At 40.9% G+C, this 21716-nt stretch overlaps 1 protein-coding gene across 4 annotated transcripts in view; it reads right to left on the bottom strand.

The window, feature by feature from the left end:
• arhgap21a (Rho GTPase activating protein 21a) overlaps positions 1–21716 on the bottom strand; it is an 83627-nt gene that overhangs the window by 10519 nt on the left and 51392 nt on the right. For 3 of the 4 annotated variants that reach the window (XM_066718241.1, XM_066718260.1, XM_066718251.1), the window contains exons 7-15: positions 21278–21332; positions 11269–13291; positions 5570–5716; positions 5295–5397; positions 5144–5189; positions 4140–4265; positions 1838–2140; positions 949–1013; positions 716–864 (exon numbers count right to left, since the gene is read on the bottom strand). In XM_066718241.1, coding sequence (XP_066574338.1) covers positions 716–864; positions 949–1013; positions 1838–2140; positions 4140–4265; positions 5144–5189; positions 5295–5397; positions 5570–5716; positions 11269–13291; positions 21278–21332 — 3017 coding nt within the window. Of the gene's footprint in view, positions 1–715; positions 865–948; positions 1014–1837; positions 2141–4139; positions 4266–5143; positions 5190–5294; positions 5398–5569; positions 5717–11268; positions 13292–13950; positions 15802–21277; positions 21333–21716 lie in introns of those variants that run through there. The other variant, XM_066718269.1, reaches the window with a different exon arrangement.

The raw sequence follows: 21716 nt of genomic DNA, 5'->3' as shown, positions 1-21716 counted from the left end.
TAGAATATATTCTTATATATATGTAAAAAGAAAAAAAAAAAGCATGCAGGTGGTTACAAGAATTAATATTAATATTAATTAATATTAAAAAAACGAACTGTTGGTTTGATCGAATAATACAGGTCCATGCCCACAGAAAAGTAAGAATTTAGGGAAAACATGATGACAAATACAGTCTAATACATGAGTATCTACACTGCAATACACTTAAGCCTGGTTTCCAATGCTTTCTCTCTGGTGCAGTACAGCTGATTTGTCACAGGGAGGTAGAGTTCAGTATTTCTACTTGTGTTCCAGATGCATTGTAAAGCTTACTCTTGCAAAGGCTTGCTCAACATTAGGCCGCAGTTTAAATATTACAATTGCGATTTCATTCAGTGAGATATAGCAATGATATGACTGAAGCAGCAGGAAGTCCCTTCAGATGCACCTGGGCCAGGGCTTCAGCTCCGCTACACACGGGCAGTGGAAACATGGCACCAGCCCGTGAAGGGAAATCGACAGGTATCGCTGGGTTTTTACCACCTCCTCCTACTGGATGGCTTCCCAGTTTGAGATTCACGATGACGTCTTAACACAAAACTGAACGAGAGCAACTAGCAGTCAACAGGCTGCACAAATCTGAACAGTGAGAGAGGAGAGATTTAAATATATAAATAGAAGCGTAAAAGCCTTCTAGGAAACTCTACAGCCAAAATTAAGGGCTAAATCATACCTTTATGGGGAGTTTTTCTTTCCGACTCCTGCTTTGGAGAGTGAGGACTCAGGGCTTTCTGCTCCCCCTTCCCTCCCAGGAAGGTTTGTCGAATGCTGAGGGACTGGCGGGAGGGCTTCGGAGACGGCTCCGTTTTGCCGCTCGGGGAGCTGAGGAAGAGATGGTGATGTCAACACTACGATTGATCGCCAATTGGGAACGGACAGCTTTCATCGGGGTTTCGCCCGACTTACCTCATCATGGTGTTGTACTCCTTGATCTTCCTGCTTATTAGGTCTCTGCTCGTAACACCCGCGTTCTGAAAAAGAAAAGTGGAGCGAAAGTCAATTCCTCCATATCATGGGAGATCCACATTGGAGGTAGTTATGTAACTTGTCACATCCAAGTTATTCATGATTGGGTCATTTCATGATCCCTTCTGCAGCAATTTAATAGCTCAATACATAACGGGGCTAGCTGATGAAAATGTTAAGTTTCGTATAAATCCATTCCTAAATGATGTGGCTGTTCCAGGGGGAGCTTCATCTCTAAGTGCTTTAACGTCAGAATTAGAAAACTGGAGACTAGAGTTAGTGTGAAGAAACAAAAAGGATTTGAATTATTGTATATTAATTTCCTACTTCCTGGGAACAGCAGAAGTAGTTGTTTGAGGACTGAAACATGCATCTTGTGGCACAAGGTGCTTGAAAGCAAGGAATTGTAAGGAGAGCAACCAGACTCCTGGTTTGAAGGGAATGTCCTACTGAGAGACTGAGGAACTGAACCTTTTCACCCAGGAACAGAGGAGACTACGTGGGGACTTGACTCAAGTCTTCAAAATCATGAAAGGCATCGACCACTTCAAACCAGAGGAGCTTTTCCAGATCAGCAGGGACACACGCACCCGGGGACACAAATGGAAATTGGGCTTCAAGGCATTCAAGACGGAAAACAGGAGACACTTGAAAAAGCTGAAAATTTGGGAACATTTAAAAATAGACTGGATAGTATCCTTGGATCACTCAGTTATTAATGGACACCAAACGAGCATGATGGGGCGAATGGCCTCCTCTCGTTCGTAAACTTTATGTTCTTATGTTCTTAAGAATTAAAGTATGTTAGGTTCACTGCAAGCCTCCTTACCTCTTCGTCCAAGTTGCTGTTCTCCTGAATCACCCTGATCCAGGACAGCATGTCCTCCCTGTCCTCAGCCTGGAAGAGGTATTCGCAGTCAGAGGTGGTGAGCCGGAGCACGTTCTTGCGTTTGGTGTCGCTGTAGGAGATGTCGATGAGGCAGGCCTTGATGCTGATCGGCTGCTGCTGCTCATCCTCGGACTGGGCCGAGCCATGGGCCAGCCCGTCCTTCTTGTCCTTGTAGAGGCACAGAGAGTGGCCTCGCAGCACCGCGTACATCTGCTTCCATGGACGGATACCACCTCCCACACGCTGCCACACAGAAGGGAACAGAAAGGTTTCAGAGCAAAGGCGGTGTGCAACAATCGAGGCACTTTGAGAAAGAGCACGTTAAAGAAACTACTCTTTAAAAAAAAAAATCTCTCCGTTTTGAAAGCTGAATTGATTTTGAATACACCAATATTTAAAGATTTTTATCAACAGAGAACTTTTGGGGATCAATTGTGTTGGTGTAAATCAAGTAAATCAGTGCAGAATTGATCAATGGGGATGTACGAATCTGATGGACAGAGAAGATTTTACACTGTTAGCGAAGATGATAAAGACCTGGAAAACACTCTTCTAGACCATGCCAAATTATAGAAAAAGGTATGGGCGGAAAACTGACAAAAACAAGAAAAAAGATTAATTGGCTGAGTTGCTCTTCCATATCATCACTACTATGTTGTACAGGCCCAAGTGTGAGATAGTGGGTGCTTACATGAGATCATAATGCTTACAAGGTAATTACACAAAAAACCCAAGACAGATGTTGCTTCATTTCATATGTATGCAATATATTTTTAACATACATACATGGTTAACATACATACAATATCTAGCTGTATTTAGAGACCACGTGTATTTTAATGTCAAGGAAAACATGAGCTACAAATTAAAAGGCTTTTTACCATTATGACAGTGATGAAACGGAAGTAGTTTCAGTAACTAAAATAGTTACAACAAGGCCAAGTTTTATAGTACATTTCTGTAAAGCACCTGATGTTCTCTGCAAATAAAAAAACATGGCTTCCACACAGAGGGCTTGAAAGGTTTTCTTTAAAAGAGGACAATTATAACACAGAGCAAAGCAAGTATTTCTTCCCACAATAAGGAGGCCGGGATGCATTTTCTTTAAATACATAGAGCAGAGCATTATGCAGAAACTGAAACGGTGGTAATGGGGAAATGTATGTGTGGATCCTGTCATGTGGCAGGTTTTAAGCTGCAAGAGACAACACTCGGCTCAGGCCTCATGTTGTGAAGTTTGGAGAAGGAAGAAGAAAAAGAATGAGTGGGTGCAGAAAAAATCTGATTTACATTCCCTGGAGAACTATGAACAAAAGGATGTTATTTAATATACTGACACAGAATTAAACCAGCTTTTAGCTTACAGAGAGACCATTTAAATCAGATCATATTTGATCTGTGTGAGGAACAAAGAATCAAGTAGGGATTGATCACGTCTACAAATCTCCAGGACCTTCCATGATTTTAGTTTGTGAACATATACGGAAGAAATAACGATGATTGGAAAAATAAAGGATCACTCACAGCTCAACACACAGCTGCAGTAAATAATAATGCTAGGAACACAACCGGTGAGCAAAGAAACTACTGCTGCTACACTATTACATTAAATAAGCCCTTTCATAATTCACAACATTCTCTATTGTTGCAAACTATTATCCTTACCATTGTGAGCCAATCACAAGGATGAAACAGATTTACTGCATATTCAACATGAGCAGGCTGAATTATTTTGTATTTTTCTGTTTGGCAAATGGAAACTTATTTTACCATAAGTGGTTAAAAGGTTTTATAATAAAAAGCTTCCTCCGAGCCAGACCAGTTAAAGAAATAGGTTGGCTGAAGTCTGTGAACACGAGGTGCTCTCTAAAAAGCTGACACACATAGCGAACGTCTTTGAAGAGTGCTCTCAACGGAGTGCATGCTAATGATCTGAATACTGGAGGACCCAGTTTTATTACAACCGACCTGTTAAACATCAGAACCGTCTGTTCAGAGTATGTTCACCAAACCTTGCACTTTCCGGTCCAAGAACATGGAGTTCATTATTCTCATAGCGTGATTACTTTTTGCATATACAATTTAGTTTCTCGATACCAGCTATGTTGTTCATGTTTCAAAATGAGTGTACTGAATAGAATTGACATATAAAAGATTTAATGGAATACCTTTATCCTCTTCCATTTTTTTTAGGATATCTACCCCATTCATCAGACTGTAGCTTTTAAAGGGAGGCCCATACCTTGCTCTTGTCAGTGGAGAGCTGCCGGAAATGAAGCCATCCCTCTTTCGTGGCATCGCTGAAAACATCGGAGGACGAGTCTCTCCTGGATCCCGAATCTTCAGAAGACTTTTGACCATCAACAGCCTAAACACACCAAAACACACCTGTTAATCCTTTGGAAGAAATATAAACCAAACAAGATCTCCACAGGGGAATGACTTCTTTACCAGAGACATGCTGCCCATCCTCTCTCTCTCTTTTTGCACTTATCACAGGGACATGTACAACACAGAAAATGTCTCCGGCCATGAACTACAATTTCTTCCTGAAGTTTCCTCCCCACAGATTAAGTGCGACACTGCCATTCCTGTAACCTCGAGTGCACGCAAGGCAGGCTGGGCCGCTGCTCAGGAACGTCCCAATGAAAGGCGGTCATGTTGGTTGTGAAGCACAGCGGAAGCAGCCGCAGGGTGGGGATTGTTCTGTTCTGGGGCAGAGCGCTCGGTCTTCACAGTGTGCCTCTGTGTGGGGGCCGACACAGAGCCCGTGTGACAGCCAGCGAACCAGCCCGGCCAGCCCCTTCACTCTTTACAGGCCTTTTGTTGTGAAAAAGCCATCGTCTGTTAGACGGCGTATAGTCCCTGAACAACAGATTACACTGAAAGAGTCGTAGAAAATGTGCAACAGGGCTTTTCTATTCAATACCATGGATATGATTGTTTGTGTTTTTTTCATTAACCTTTATTGGTCTTGTTTCAGATGTATATATAACAAAAGCTGCTGTACAGTAAAAAAAAAAAAAAAAGTCATAGTCTTGCTGCACCCACATAAAACCAAGGAATCCACTAGTCCCAAAAACAAACAAAGAGCTAACTTGCTATTCAAATTATAAACAAGTTTCATTATAACATTTCATTAAAAAACATTAGTTTGGTTTGCTACTCTCTCACATTCCGCTACAAGTAGTAACTCAAATTTGTATTCTGTACATTGAGAAAAATAGTAAAAAGTTGAAGACTCACCTTTTTCAGTCCCTTCAGACTGGACACATGTTTAATGGATGACCTTCTAGTGGAGGCAAAATATATATATCAGGAGACTGCATTCAACATTGGCAATCAGGAATAGAACTAGGTCACTAGCTAATTTACTGGAAATCTGAAGCTAACTTACGATATTCCTTCTTCTCTGTAATTATCCAGTCCTTCATCATATGACTTTGACCGTTCGGTTTTGGAAGCAGACTGTGATTCCAGAATACTTATTCTTAGAGAATCTTCAGGGAAAATATGATGGAAGAAAAATAAAAAATGCAATTACTTCTGCATGAAAGTTAATGACTGTTAAACATACACAATGAGGTATCATGTGTCACAACAGCATGTCATGTACATCAATGGAAAATCAGCACATAACACATGAACCCCAGTTGGAACTCCAACCCTTACCTTGGTCATGGGACAGCTGGCGCCGAATGACAGGAGATGGGGAGGTTGGGCTGGGGGGGATTGTAGCTATGGCTGGTGCGACAGAAATCACAGCAGAAGCTGGAATGTGTGTAACGTCATGGTCAACGCTTGGGCTAGAGGGCTCATCTAGAACAATGCAATAGATACATGTTACTGACCACATTTAATATGTCAAATGAAAATACTTTCCTCAGCATCACTACAGCAAGTAGCAACTAAATAATGTTTATTAGTTATTGCAAAAATAACTGACTTTCTCAAAGATCTTTTGCAGATGTAGAGGCTATTTCACATGGCTGGACATAGAAAAACAAAAGCTCCATTTTCCAAATACAAATAGATGCACATACACTTCCCAAGATCCCAAAATACTAGCAGTGTTACACTGACAAATTCACTTTCAATTCTGAAATTCAAGTGTAGTGAAGTATCTTTAAAGGTGGTTTATAAAATAGTGTATTAGTTGAGTACGAATTTGCATACAAAATATTTTTCATTCAACTGAATCACTGAAAACCCAAATATAAAACAATATATAAAAAGTTCACTAGGTTTTGAAAGTTAAAAATCGAAGAATTATACGCCGTGCTAATTGACAGTTTTATAACCAATTTGAAAGCAGGTTGATAATTGCATTGTTGTAGGTCATTTTAGGTCTGCTCTTTACAGGATGCAATAAATTGCAATAAAACCTGAAGAGATGAGAAGTCTGACCATCCTTTACATGTGAAAGAATCGGCATTACCATTGTCAGGAAAAGTTCTACATTTCTCGACCCTGCAGCCTAAAATAACCCTATTGACAAGCTATTTTTTTGCTGCCGAGGGGTTTTCATTCTAAAATTAAACTGCTGCCCTAGTTTCTGGTTTCTCACTCTTCTCCGGAAAGCTTAGACGCCAGCTAGCCAGTAATATGTTAATGAGCTCCTACTGTGACCTACCAAGTGGCTCTTCGACTAGCTGCTCATAGAGTCGGTCGCAGTCCCGACAGATCTGGCATCTCGCGTCCAATAAAGTGCCCAGGGTCACCCACAATGACCCCTCCCCTGTCTGTAACCCAGATTTCTCCACCAGCATCGGCATCGGCGCAGCGCACAAACACCAAGGGAGCGATTCTGAAAAGTTACTCCTCTTCCCGAGTCCATCCTTGTCCGCACAGTCCTCCCGTGGGACCGTTTGCTTTTCCAGTCAAACGATCCACAAACAGCAAACAGTGCCAGTCCTGTGCTGTGCTTTACATCAATTATTCTGACTTAATATGATACTGGACATTGAGCTGATTGCGTATGCAGGGCCTCTTCAAACAGCCTATTGAGATCTGCCAACTTGTCAATTAGTGGTTTGTTCTCCTCTCCTCGTGGCAGAACAAACACTTGGGTCTGAATTGTGCTGCACGAGCTGTGTAATATCTTTGTCTGCACCTGTTGCAGTCTTGTGTAAATTTAATCAGAATTACAATCACAAGCTGTGTTAACCTTTCAACATTGCAATAAAAAATAAGTTCCCAATATTTTCAGTTCATTAAACAAATGGTGCAAAAAACTTATTTTCATGTAGTAACTAATATGTCAACATGTTTTATTCTATTCTACACTGCATCACAGACATATGTGCATGAAGGACAGTTATTAGGATTGATTCCTGGGTTTTGTTATAGGTGAAGTGTCACATTATATGATTAAAAGGCTATGACCCTCATGAAGTAAGCTGCACGTTAAGACTCAGAACACCCTCACTCTCTCAGCCTACATGTAAGTAATGTTTTCGTCACTGCAAAACCACAATATGTTAGGGAATGGCCTGAAGACAAGTCTAAGCTGTGTAAGAGCTTGCTTTATGCATTTATTTTTGGACTTAAGTATTTACATTTGGAGGGGGGGGGGATCTAAATAAAATGATTTACTTGCATTAATTAAAGGTACATAACCATCGTGATCCACAGTCCAGTACTTGATATACGTAGGGGTTTTAGGGGCAGAGCTAAGAACATTTATTTTATTTCTTTAAAGAAAAATATGTAAAAGGATATGATTAAACCCTATCAAATGATCAATTGTAGGCCACCACCACCACTACACCGTGGATGGCATCCGTGGAGACTCATGCCGTCATGCCATAGCTAACGCTTAAGGTAGGTGCTGATCAAGTTCCTACAAGTTCCCCATCACTCTGAAGGGCCTCTTAACTGGATTTTCCCATACATTCACTCTTACAATTGCTGTTACAACTGTTACAATGAGCCAGGAAAAAATGCAGAAAATATTTCAAACAAAACTGGAAAAGAAAATCCTCTAAAGACTTATTGTAATATATATATATATTTTTTTAAAGTTACATTAGTTAGAGCTGGAAAAGGATCTATTCCTGTATCAGTCCAGTGGAGAAAACACTGCATTGATGCCAATAAGCATGAAAACAGCATAAAAGCAGCAACTGGGTCTCTACATTGCAATGCAGTAAAGGAGGTTGTGATATGTATTTTTGTGAATGTACTGTGCAGAAGGGAATCACAGTTTCCAATCTAGAGATTGAATCCTTCTGTTTGACCATGTAGTGCTATACATTTAGTTATTTAGCAGACACCTTTATCTTAGGTGAATTGCATTGTTTAATATGACTAATATGAATGTTAAAAAAAAAAAGACAGCATAAACATTTCCCGTTTATTTTAGGTGATTCAACCTGAGTCAGCTTTCCCAAGAGCTTTTGTAGCTACGTGACAGATGTGTGCATCCTACTTTAATCAAACCTTGCAATCTGAGCATCCTGCCGCCGTTATAAATTCAAATCCATACACATACTAGCCAAAAAGCACTGCAAACCATTCAGCCTGCTGAACAAGGTAAATGTAATTTGGTAAATTCTTCGTAAAACAAGGACAGATGGAAAGGCTGATTTGACTGAATGAAGTTTGACTTGCTGTCACTGAGAGGCAGGCAATTTAAGGACAACCATGTGACAAATTGCACATAACGAAGCAGTGGACATCTGTATGAAAGCTACAACTTCAGATATAATTCAGTTTAGCTATCATATTGAACTTGGGAAAGAGACATGAAACCAAACAAGAGGTCGGATTCCTTCAATTTCTATCAATACTGTGGCAGGAAAGCACTAAAGTTATCTAGTAATACTCTGGACTGCTTAAGTTTTCAGTAACAAACCTGAAAAGTGTTCAAACACTTTGATAACCCGAGTGCCGATTCCAGTAATAGTTGCAGCAAGATCACTGCAAAAGTAAGAGCAATCTCGCCTTGACACAAATAACTACACCAGTAATTTCAGGGTGACTCAGACAAGTAGGCCACAAACCCTTGTCTGGTTTAAAGCAATAAAATGGAGTTCCAGTTCCACCCCACAAATGTGGCGTCACTCCCTGTGCTCTGTTGACATACAGTAGAAGAAATTTCTTAGTCTCTGATAGAATGTAAATACATTGAGAATTGGAGATAAGGACTGTATCAGTCCCTGACGCACTTAAACATAGCCCATGGTAAAACAAACTAGAGAAAGAACAGCACAATCCATTGGAATGCTAATGTTATCAATGAAAACACTTCTGAAGAATAAATATGAATGCAGTCCTACTTCTTTAGACAGAAAAATAAATATTTCTCAAAGATATTCAGAAGCAAATTCCTAATTCTGAATGAAATTAGTTGCTATCAAAACATTACAGAAGTGTTTGTGGTAAAATGTACACTGTGAAATATGAACGATCTGCTAAGTAGCAAAATGGGAGAGATTGTTTTTGCAATTATTCTAGGATACCAGCAGCGTTTCACAAATTTCCCCTCCAGCTGGCTGCCCTGCTGCGCCCCTGCCCAGTTCGCCTATAGAAAGAACCGCTTCGAGGAGACATTTATATTGTCTCATGAGGAACTAATATTGGCCACTCTATACCATGAGCTCATGTCACTTTACAATGGGAAGTTAAAGAACCAGGTTACACTTACAATAGTGTTACAATATGTTGCTCATGTCATGCACTGGTGCACCTTGTATTTCTATAGAACTGTTTTCATGAGGGTGATCTTTAAAAGGCAGGTGTTTCTTATATCACTTTTAGACTATGCCCTCGGTATTATTCCTCTTTGCATTTGTGCACAGTATCTTTATTTTCAAGTGATTATTTCTAGGTGTGTAAAAGATCCAGTCTTCTCATGACGTGCCTCACCCTGTCAGTGCTTTGAATGAGAGTATCTCAGAGGCTGGGCTTGTGTACTTCTGGACTTCTTTTAAGAACTCTTTCAATTAGTTAATAAAGAACCCCTTCTTTTTAAAAACACAAAATAGTGTCTCCCATCCTGAAATTTGAACATTGTTGCAGTAGCCAGAAGACTAGTTTAAAATGAACAGTCCGGCTCAATTTTTTCACATATTCAAAAGTATATGACAGTACTGTGAAATAGCTACAGGTTTATGATGCGAAATATTAATCTGCTTATAAATAACTGAAAAATCAATCATATATGTCAGGTAAACACTGCAGAGGAAGGAAAACATGTATACTTTATGTAATGCTAACATTAAAAACGATTAACCAAGTACTGCACAACTATTACTTCTACCTCATTCCATGATTCAGGGTAAGGTGTCTGCAGATGCGTTACACATTTCTCTATTTGATTCATTAGGCTTCTCACAAGAGTATTAAACCAAAGCCTATGGAATTGTTCAGTGTATTCATTGCATATCCATTCAAAGATGAATAAATGCATAGATTTAGCCTGCAATTTAGTTTGTTTTTTCCTCTGTGTGAAATTTAAACAACAGATGTTGGACTGAAATACCATCACAAACACAAAATGTCTAATTAGCACAGCAGAAGACATCATGAGTGTATTTATCTTCCAAAACTGATTTCTTGGTGACAAGTGCGGATGCTGTTGGGAGGTTCCTGCCACACAGATTTAACCACATTACTCGAGACCGCAGTCCACCTGCTTGGCTTGGGGCAAAGTAGCAGACATAATGCTGAATGTCATGACGACAAAACACGGACCCAGAGAGGCTTGACTCTGACTCTGATATGCATGTAATGGGACACTATTGCACACCCTGCAACCAGGGCAAGTGATACACAGGAGTCCTGCTGCTTATGTTGAATTGCACTGAATTCCAATGCACTGTTTTTCTACAATAGATAAATAAAAAACTTTTTATCATGGAGGGGAAAGTGCGAGCTAGTTACTTTACAATCTTTACATGCAGAACCAACTTCTAACAAAGAAAAATAAATACTGAATCTAAATGCACTGGCTTGTACACTCACACGGCCATTAGGCATTACACAAAAATTACCCATATGAAAGAAGAACGTCGACTTAAGCCTACACTACAGCTTGGTTTCTGTGGAACAAATGCACCAACACCTTTGCTTTCACTGTGCCATCGCTTTCCACAAAGAAAAAAAAAAAACAGGACAGCAACAGGGATCTGAAATTCACAAACCGTTCTTCTTAAGCCCTGTAACCCTGAATACCATATCATGCATAATTAGAGGATTAGCCTGCCTGCATCTTAAAATTTCCAAATCATTATTTTCCCTCTTACTCCTTGCAAATCAGGACTGCTGTCCAGAAGCTCATTATGCCGTTTGGACCCCGCCTCCCGTCCCTGCGATATGCCTGCACACTGTTGCCATGGCGACACATTAATAGTGAGCCGCGCACTTACCTATGAAGGGGATGGAAGCCAGGGAGTCGTCGTGAGGGCTGGAGCACGAATCTCTGCGGTGCTCCCCGAGACGCATGATGTTGACCTCCCGTCGGGCATCGTTGGGCAGCCAGCAGGTGGAATCGGGTACAGGCTCGCTCTCGGGCTCGTTCACTGCCAGGATGTAAGACGGGTGCCGCAGGGGCTGAGGAGTGGGCCTCCCCGAGGGGGGCTTCTCTCTCAGTACCACGGTCTGGACTCCTGCCGCATCAGTGCCTTCGCTCTGCGTGGGTTCCTTCCCGTTGACCTTCCCTGAGGACTCCCTGCTCTTCCCTCTGAAGGACGCTGTGCCGTTGCTGGAGGAGGTAGCTGGGCTCTGCTGTTTCTGAGTGCTCTTGCTGGCTGGCAGCTGTGCCGCGGTCTTAAAGGAAACTGAGGAGCAAGAGGAAGACCTGGTGTTGATCCCCTGCTCCTTTCCTTGGTCCTGCAGACTCTCAGCTCTCACCCGGGGCTGCAAGTGCTGAACAGTGTGGGGCAGGTGGTTACTCATGACTGCTCTTTGGTCTCTCAGTGCATCTGAGCTGCTGGACCTCTCACCGGAGGTCAAAGGTGATGCAACATACGAAGGGTCCAACACAGAGTTTTTCTCTGTCACACGTGAGGGTCTGTCCACAGAAACGGGGACAGCGTGAGGCAGGTTTTCAACTCGAGACATGTGCAATGGTTCTGTACCTTTTGGGAACTGAGGGGCCGCAGGAATACCACGGAAACTGCCACAACCCATGCGGCTCTCAGGGCTGTAACCACTTGGAGTTCTGTGGGACTGGTGAACAGTCAATACTGGGATGGACTGCCTGTTAGGCAGCAGGGCCACATCAGGGTAAGGTAAAGGTCTTTCTTCCACCTCAATCCTGCCATAAACTCGCCTATCTACAGGCCTTCCGGGAACAAAGCCATCTCCAGGCGGTGTCTCGGCCTGCCTGCCCAAGTAATCACAGGACCGTGCTCGTGGTTTCTGGGCCCCCAAGGGCGATGAAGTCAGAGCATCTTGGGATGCACTGCGGGGCCAGTCCTTCATGAGTGCAGCCTGGTCTGCCTCCCCAAGACGCTCTTGTGAGGCACTGCGGAGGGGCATCCCCACAGAGTTCTGATACGCCCGGTCATGCGACGTGCTCCTTCGACGAACTTGTGAACACCCCGGACCCCGGGCCCCAGAGGGAGACGTCTGCTTGTAATCGGTGGAGTTCTGGGAGGCGGCCCGTAGGCTGTCTAACCTTTCCTGAATGGTTCGGCAGCCATACATGTGCAATCGTTTATTGTCAATGTACTCCTTGTAGGTTTTGTAGTTCCGCCAGTCAATGTTCTGATGGGGTGCAGGGGAGGTAGAGGAGGAGGAGGAGGAAGAGGGAGAATAGTGATTGGGTGCCGCAGGGAAAGGATCACCAGCCACCGTTAGTGAGGGTCTGACAGGGAGACCATCGGGAGAACTCGTGTAATTAAGAGGCCTGCCAGCTGAAGGGAATGGAGGGGTGTCTGCTGGCCTTGCTGGAAGGTACTGCTGCTGTCCACCTGTGGGTGATGTCACAACAGAGGGTCTGCTCCTACTTTTAACAGCAGCAGGTTCTGCAGCCACGGGTCCATACCTGTTCTCCTCCGTTCTGTGAGTGGGGCCAGCTCGGCTCGCCCGCCCCCCCCTCTCTATGGCATCAGAGGGCACAACAACAGTCCTGACAGTCTCGTTGCACACACACACTACTGTCTGGGTCTTGGGCACTTGCGGGGGCGAGGGGGGTACAGGGATCTCTCGACGGTATCCATGGTCAGGCTGCAAACCCCCTGAGGTCCCTGGCCAGGCCCCCCTGCCACTGCCAGGCTGTGGAACGCCATGGCCCACCTCGACCAAAGGGGATGTATCAGGGGTCTGAGCCATTGCTGGGGGTTTGCCGTCTATTCGAGGGTAACATATAGGAGGAGGTTCCGGGATGTTTTGGGCATTTCCACTGTACGCTTCATTGCCTTTAAGGTATGCATCTTGAGAATATGCCTGCAAGAGACAGGGTAGATCGGTCACAGCATTCTAGAAGATTACAGAAGAAATACATATACACACACACACATATATATATATATATATATATATATATATATATATATATATATATGTGTGTGTGTGTGTATATATATATACACAAATACATACACATACATATACATACATATGAAAAAGACAGATGCATATGAAATATCAGCATTATTCAAATTAAGTAAAGCCAATTTTAAGCAGTGCATACATTTAAGCTTTTAGTAAAACATTTTGAATAGATTTTATTTTAGTGGTTTATTTCTGCCTTCCTGAACTAGTGAAACTTCATGATCTGGATAATCAATTTTCACTATACAGTGAAAGCATAAAAATGAACAAATAAACACATCACACACAGAAAAAACAACCATGCATTCCCTGATGCATCAAGTCTACAAAATACAAAAAAAAAAACATTTGAGTGTGAAGAATAGATTACATCTAACCATATACATGCAAATTAAAGAGTAAACTGGTAACCAAAAATGTAACAGAATATGAAACAATTCTAATGATCATGCCAATTTATTGTGTGTAAAAAGCAACAGTTGTGGTAGAAAATGCCAGCCAAAAACAGCAATAAATAAACCCGCACCCAGATCAGACCACCACCTACCCACCTTCTGTTTCAGTGTCCGATTCCGCACACAGATAGAAAAAGTGAAAGGGGGACGTTTCCCCATACAGCCCTTGGTCGTAAACGAAACCTCGGTAATCATCTTGAATTCAACTGAGGCTGATTACCATAACAATTGCAAATGAAGACTTAACTCGGTTGGGGGATGAAAAACAAAATACATTTTAAAAAGTATTTCTTAAGATGAACGCTCTCATTGTCAGTTTGGAAAATGGTCTGTCAGTGCGCAGCACCAGCCCTCGTACGAAAATGAAAATGGGACTGTGAAGCAGGAGAGTTCTGCCTACTTTACCTGTGGTGTCAAATTGCAGTTCCTGCACAAATCCAAGCATGTCTGATATGCACTGCCAAATGTTAGGCCCTCCCTTTATTTACATAAATAAGGTTGTAAAAATGTAGCTTTAAAGGAAGGAGATAGCTCAGGGGGCAAAGTACTCCAGAACAGGAATTAAAAAAAGAAAAAAGGGGCGAGGCACTTCAAACACGCCTGCAGTAGATGTTTGGTTTGTCAATCGATCAGCCATCAAACAGGTACCACATTAAAAGCACTGTGAGAACCATAATGAAACTAAAGGAAATGACAGCAAATACAACATAAATAAGCCCCACAAAACCTCAACAAAGCTATGGTCTCATTCATTTAACATCCACAAGACGAAACGTACAAATGAAATGGGAATTTAAAAGATGAATACATCTATTTTTTGTGTGTTGTTTTCTTACCAGAGCTGTGATATTCCTTGAAAACTGCAGCCAGTAGGGCAGAGAGAACCATAGTAGGCAGAAGCAAGAAGAGAGGGAAGGAAAGTAAAAATAAAATACAAACTACAGCAAGCTGCTCACTGATGTAGAGACAGAATTATTCTGTCATATTGATGCTGGAAATGAGAAGCTAAAAATACATCTACTCTGAATTTGCTGGAAGGTACCATTGAGGTAAAAGGGCAGCACAGCAGAAGAGTACTGAGAATATGCTCACATTATTCCTCCCTCCTGCTTCTCCCGGTTTCCCAAACCATTAGAAAACCCAGCACCTTCGTAAGAGGCTTCCTCCGAGAGCAAGCTCTGCACTGCTCTGTGGATGTCATTTCCATAGCTTCCCTTCCATCCACAGCAAGGGTACCCACTCTCACTATCCCTCTCCAGCACTCTCTCTCTCCTCTCTCTCCTGCAAAGAGCGGTTTCCATTCAGATGACGAAAGCAGCTGCTTGATTATACATGCGGTTCAGATGGTACAGCCTCCACCCCCCTGGCAACAATATCGACCTGACCAGAACCAAAAGCTGTCAGCTGACTGCAGCTGTTTCTTTTCCCCCCCTGTTTGTTTTTCTTTTCTTTTCTTTTTCACACCATAGTGCTCAAATCTGAAGACGGATGCTTCCGGAAACCCCTCCTGCCGTGTGAGGATTTTGTTCAGTTCAGATCCATTTTCTACTCCACTAGCTAACGTCAACTGGCGACTGCTCTGCAGCTCAATGCGCCCTCGCAATGAAGTCTCTAATCTTCTGCAATCTGACATCTCTTGCATGTTTAGTCCAAATCAGGGGCTCATTAGAGGGACTGGACAGATATCTCCCTACCTTCCTTTCACAGTTTGTTAATCATGATGTGAACTAGTGTCCACGACAGTAAAATGTGTTACATACAAAAACAGAGGGGTGGAGATATTTTTTCTCGACTTGAAATGTATATTTCCGAACAAGACAAACATTTTCTAATTCTGTATACAATATTCAGGTTTAGTAATACATCTCCGACAGTCAGATATAACTTCAGATCTTATTTCTTATCAAAATTACAGCAGATAAACTACCAAGCTGCTGGCTTTACTAGTTAAGCAAAGGCAGCTTTAAAACAAATCCTCCTCATAAAATCCCCACCACGGTCATAAAGATTAGTGGGTTTTAAAAGGCAATTAACAAGCAGTCATAACTCGGTTAACACAGTCAATGTGTTCCATGATGTCACTTATCAGAAACTTTATTACCAGATTATCAAAAAATGTGCCTGAAAACATCAAAGGCCACCACAGCGTCTGAACAAGACACGTCTGACTTAATGATCCACATTTTTGACCCCCAAGAGATGGATTTATGGTGCAATTTTTGCCCAGTAAGGCCACTAGCATTTGATGGCCACTTGCATGACGTAATGGGGGTCATAAAATTACTTCATAACAGACAAGCAAAGGGAAAGGGAAAGGGATAACCTGTGCTGCCAGATAAAGTCAGAACAACCTCTAGATTTGTGCCTCTACAATTTGCTTTGTGGAGGGTGGTCTAGGTCTTGCTGCGCTGGAGGAGGGGGGTGCGTGTTGTAGTCATGGGTGTGTAGTGTGGTGGTCTGGTGGACGGGGGACTGTAGATGTGCATATCCAGCTTTGACATAAAGGAGCTTCCTTCCCAGAGGAAGCATTATCTGAGGTATTACTGTAAAATCAAATTCTCGCATAAAAGAGGTGTGTTACTGTGCACATGCATGCCAGCTGCAACCAAGTCTGCAATCGCAAGTACTGTTACTACACTTATTGATTAGAAATCCTGGAAGGTTAGTCAGTGGATGTTTTCTTAATATAATTAAATCAATAAGGCATATACAATTCTAAGGCTCTAGCAAATTATGCATGGAAAAAGGCCAGGTCTGATTGTTATCTTCAACATCCAATAAATAGTGGACAATATTTACACATGCATAATATATTTACATAAAAATAAGCATTTCAAAAGTTTAAACTACATTGTGAACAACAAATCAGAGAATTTGGATTGTAAAGATTATAAACAATTTTAAAGATCAAAACTAAAAACGTGGATATCCAAAGTTACTGCCAGCATGTGAATTTCACCAGTGTTTTTTTACATAAATACATGAATCCTTTAGTGAGACAAAAGTCTGCTCTATAAATTGATTTATGAAATGCCAATACTCTCATGTCACTGTTTCAAAAGCTGTTATATATATATATATATATATATATATATATATATATATTTAGAACTATGTATGATATTTCCAGCTCGAGGCAGAAAAACTGGTTTTGACCCCAAACAAAAAGTTATATTCAGATCTCTTGAACAAAATACCAGTTTATTACAAACAGTTAAACACGTGACATCCTAAAGTGCTAAATGGATCACAGAGATCTAGTTCTTAAAAGAAATAAACATCTTGTTGAATATTTACATAATTATGTGGGGTGAAGGTGGGGATTTAAAATAATAAGTTTCAAGGTTCAATAAGTAAGGTTACTGCATGCAAAGAAGGATAAGACATCCAACAAGCCAAAATAAACAGGGTTTGGAGAAGTCTGAGGTTTTGGCTTCTCTGTTAGGTAATAATCAGTCTTTACTTCTCAGCAATTATTAGAAACTGAAGAGTGATGAGACAGCTGGAGCCACTGGTGTGTCCCATTATTTATAAACACTAACCACAGGTGATTTGTACAGACCTACATTTTACTTAACACCTGCCCTTATTCAAGATGTTAAAACTACCCAAATTAAATAGGCCCATGCCATTTTGTGTTTACATTTCTTGAATTTAAAATACCATACAGTAGTATAATAAGCAAACTGTGGTCTGAACCATTGCAACATCACCTTTTCAGTCTCACAATGTCCTGTAATAATATTCCCTGACATTGACAATCAGTTAGACTCATGGGATGCAAGTGTATATAATCTTTAATTATTTATGAAAAACATTTTAATGGTCCACGTCAAGCTGAAAGTCAGAATAAAGGTTTTCCATGTTGCTTTCGTGTTGTCTAAGTAGCCAACTCGACGCTTTAATAAACCAAGCCGATTCCTGCCCTTATCTACACAGCAACCAGCACTTCGCTAGCCAGTGTCCTTGCCATTCGCTTTGATCTCACATTAAGCTATGCTGAAAACCAACCTGTTACAACAGTCACCTGAAGAGTGCCTCCTGGGAGTCAGTGGAGCTAGAAAACCAATAATGGCTTCTGCGACACGTGGGGGCCGCACATTCCTCCCACTGCACCCCCCCTCACACAGCACGGTCACAATCGCACGCCAGCAGATCTGCTCAGCCTCCACTGCACAAACGTGCTGTATCTCTGGAGAGCATCCTCCTACGTGCTGGAAGAAATCACCCCCTTTTTCCCGTAACATAGTGGCATTCCTCAGCATGGCCTTATTACTGGCCTACAGCTGCTGCGGAGATATTTGCTGTTGTTCTTGCACTAGAGAGTGCTATGAGGAAACCAGGATCATCACTGGTAAGAACTCCTCAGCTTCCAAGAAGTATTTTATAATGGACGCATCTATTACGGATATGAATGAGGCAACTACGACCATACACAAAGATGTAGCCTAAGAGCAGTTTCTCTTCACTCACAACCTCAAGGCAAATTCAAACAAATGTTATCAATAAACCACCTGCTTACACTAAAACAATAACATTGTTGCTCTAATTACTACAGGTTGCTGGTAAATCTTTACCACTATGGTTCAATAACGCAACATCTTACACAAAATAAAAGCATCATCAGCTAAGACCTTTGTTTATTATTGTTCTTAGAAGCAAGCAACTTCTAGGTAATCACTACCAATATTGTACCTGCTCTATAGAGAACAAGGTCTTCAGTCTACTTCTCTGAACAGCCTATTTTATCAGGGAAAAATGTAATATATATTGACTTTTAAACATGTATGAGCTAGTTGTATTTTAGACAAAAAGGCAAATTCCATCTCTGCTAAGGCTACCAACAAACACTGGAAACAAAGAAAATCAAGTCTGTTAAGATATGTTTAAAAGCCTGTGAACATAAGGTATTGAGTGGTGCTTCCCTAGATCTTTTGAGTGGATTTGTTCAGTCCTTATACAGCAGAGCAAGGCTGACTGAAGGTTAGCCTGTCGATCTGCTGTTCAAACTTCACTGTGGTGAAATGTTTAAGCAGCTCTAATCCTGTCAAAGAAAGTCTGATAGGGGCAGGAAAACCATTGATTCGGCTACAGCGCATCCTTAACAGTTAGGTGAAAACCACAAGAAAAACAACTGGAAACAATGTCCAGTAAGTGCAATGCTTTTCATTTTATGCATTGTTAAAAAGTGGAATTACTTTCAATATATCGTGCGTTGGAAATTAACCTGAATAACAGAACTTCAAGGTCTATGACCGGAGACCATTCACCAGGAGATGATGGCATCCATGTATTGTGCATCTAATACATTGTGACATGGGGTTAAGACCAGATCACCAGAGGTCAGTTTACATGTTAACTGCATACACACTCCACATTGTATTTCACTTAAAACTTTTGTCCTCCCTTTACTTTTTCCCTCACAAATTTAAATTTGACTATAACTGAAATAGATTTTCTGCAAAAATGTCTCAAACCAAAAAACTGTGCGTTTTCTTCTAGCACAAGTGCTTACTTTAATTAGGGCATGTTTCTAAAACTTTATAGGCCTTATCAGCAGTCAGTAAGTACTTGTGCTAAAAAAGGAACTTCTCTCTCCTGGTTGTTGCAAAACATACCCCTTGTGGTTTCAAGGTGGCTAAAGTGGGATATAAAAAAGACTATGATATACAGTCTGAATAGCTATACACTGCATCTAATTTACTTATTTGTGCAGAACGTTTTCTCTGCAACATGACAGTTTTAAAATAAATAATAATGTAGCACTGACTGAACAATTGAAGACACTGAAATGTGTATTTTTACGTACACATTTGCACAATACAGTTCTATCAGCTTTATAAAAGTTTGTAGAAGATGCATCTTGCAACAACAGGAATAAATGGTTTTAAAATGCTGAGAATAACTGGAGGGAGAGGGCTTAAGATCATTATTGTTCATTCAAAAATTTTCAGCTGGAATTGTTCTCAGACTGATAGGTGCTGTAATGAACATTAATGATCTTTCATGCAGATGGTATTTTTCTTAATTAGGTTGTCCTTCTAGAAGACAATACTGAGATCCCTCTTTAGGTTTTGCCTAAAACAAATCTCCCTAACAAATTCCTTAGTTTTACATACAAATAAAACAATGCTTCAACATTTCCACCAATACATTCGGTCATAGAAAGCTGCAGTTTGTGCTGATATTCTTAAATAGGATTAAAAGGTTCATCCTGCACTGATAATAGATGGCACAGCCATTATTCACTAGGACAGTTTTAACTTTATGTTTTGTAATATGTTAAAAAGATTGTAGGCAATGATGAGTATGGCCAGAGTTAAAATGCACCTTATTAAAAAGGTAACATTTTACCTTAGATACACTAGCTGCTAAAAAGCAAACATGCAAGACTTACCAAATGGATCCCTCTCAATTAAACCTTAATGTACACCACAGACTCAACTGCAGCAAGACATCAAATGTTTATCTTATACTGTACTCCAGGGTTCAAACATTACAAATTTATAAAGTAGATCTTTCAGTGTGAGGCAATATTACTGTAACTTTTGGTCCAGAATAACACAGTTTCACTTCATAATCCTTTCCTTTCCATAATCATTCCTTTCTGAATGTAAAATGAGAAGAATACAAGAGCCATTGAAAACCTGGGCTGAGATGTATAGAACAATGAGCCGCGGCCTGAAAACACCATTTACAGCAGGTATTATCTACCTAACAGTAATTAAAGGCTGAGAGACTATGTAAAGATACTAAAAACAATGGTTCCCTCAACTAAAGCATACATTGTATATGTATAGGCTACATAAAAAGGCTTCTAATACACACTCAAAAATATGTACTATCAAGTCTGAAAACGGTTAAATAATTCCCAAGTTTTCATTCTGCTGCTGCTGTCACTGGCAGAGAAATTGAGCTCCTAAAGGCTTGGGTAGGCTGGCACCTTGACACCTGTAAGACACTGTTCCAGTGCATCACATTTTATAGCAGTGTCTTACACACAGGAAATGTCTATAGCACATATCAACAGCTGAACTATACTCCCTACTCTTATCGTCCTCATCCCTCATTTAAGACGGCAGCAGCAGCATTTTTTCACGTTGTAAGTTTACACAGTGACACAGCCATGCTTAACTACTGGCATGCATGACAATCGTCTGTGTGTTGCCAGCTTGTCAACCACATATTTGGCTCCGCGATCATCTGAAACACGAGGCAACATATGAGTGACAAGCATTCTCGACTCGTTTTCTGCTGCACGTGACAATGCCTTCATTGATTTACAACATTACCCTCAGTTTAATTGGTTGCTTATATGATTTAATTGTATTATTTTCTCCATTTCAATGTAAAATCAAGAATAAAGTTACAATAAAATATGCTGAAGAAATCCTGTTTATGGTGTTAAATGAGTGTTACTTACCAGTTGCAGAATATCTTCATCCTTAGGCATTACACATAGGTCAAGAAAAGTGTCACTGAAACAATACAACAGGTCAGATAGTTAAATTATACAACTATGAAACAATGCCATAATCACAGAGGATCAAACGTTGTGCATATGCTTTGCTAGGTATACAACGATTTCAAATCAAAAAGAGGGTGTTTTCCTGTTTAGAAATACAGCAAGAGAGTCATCTGACCATGAAATTATACAGTGGCTGAGTCTACTGTAGGATATCCAATACAATATTACATGTCTTCACATGCCTCTTGTGTACAACAAATGTCTTCATTACCACAGTTATTTCTTGCACAGAATTACAAAAATCTTAAATAAGGTCACAGTACAAACCGAGAGCAAATATGACAGAAATGGTAAGAATTCCTGCATCACTTTCCACTGGAAACGGTTAGTTCAC

Source organism: Amia ocellicauda, chromosome 2 (assembly GCF_036373705.1).
Source record: "Amia ocellicauda isolate fAmiCal2 chromosome 2, fAmiCal2.hap1, whole genome shotgun sequence".
NCBI lineage: Eukaryota > Metazoa > Chordata > Actinopteri > Amiiformes > Amiidae > Amia > Amia ocellicauda.
Note: the sequence above shows the minus strand (reverse complement) of the source record. Positions and strands in the feature narration are given on the sequence as shown.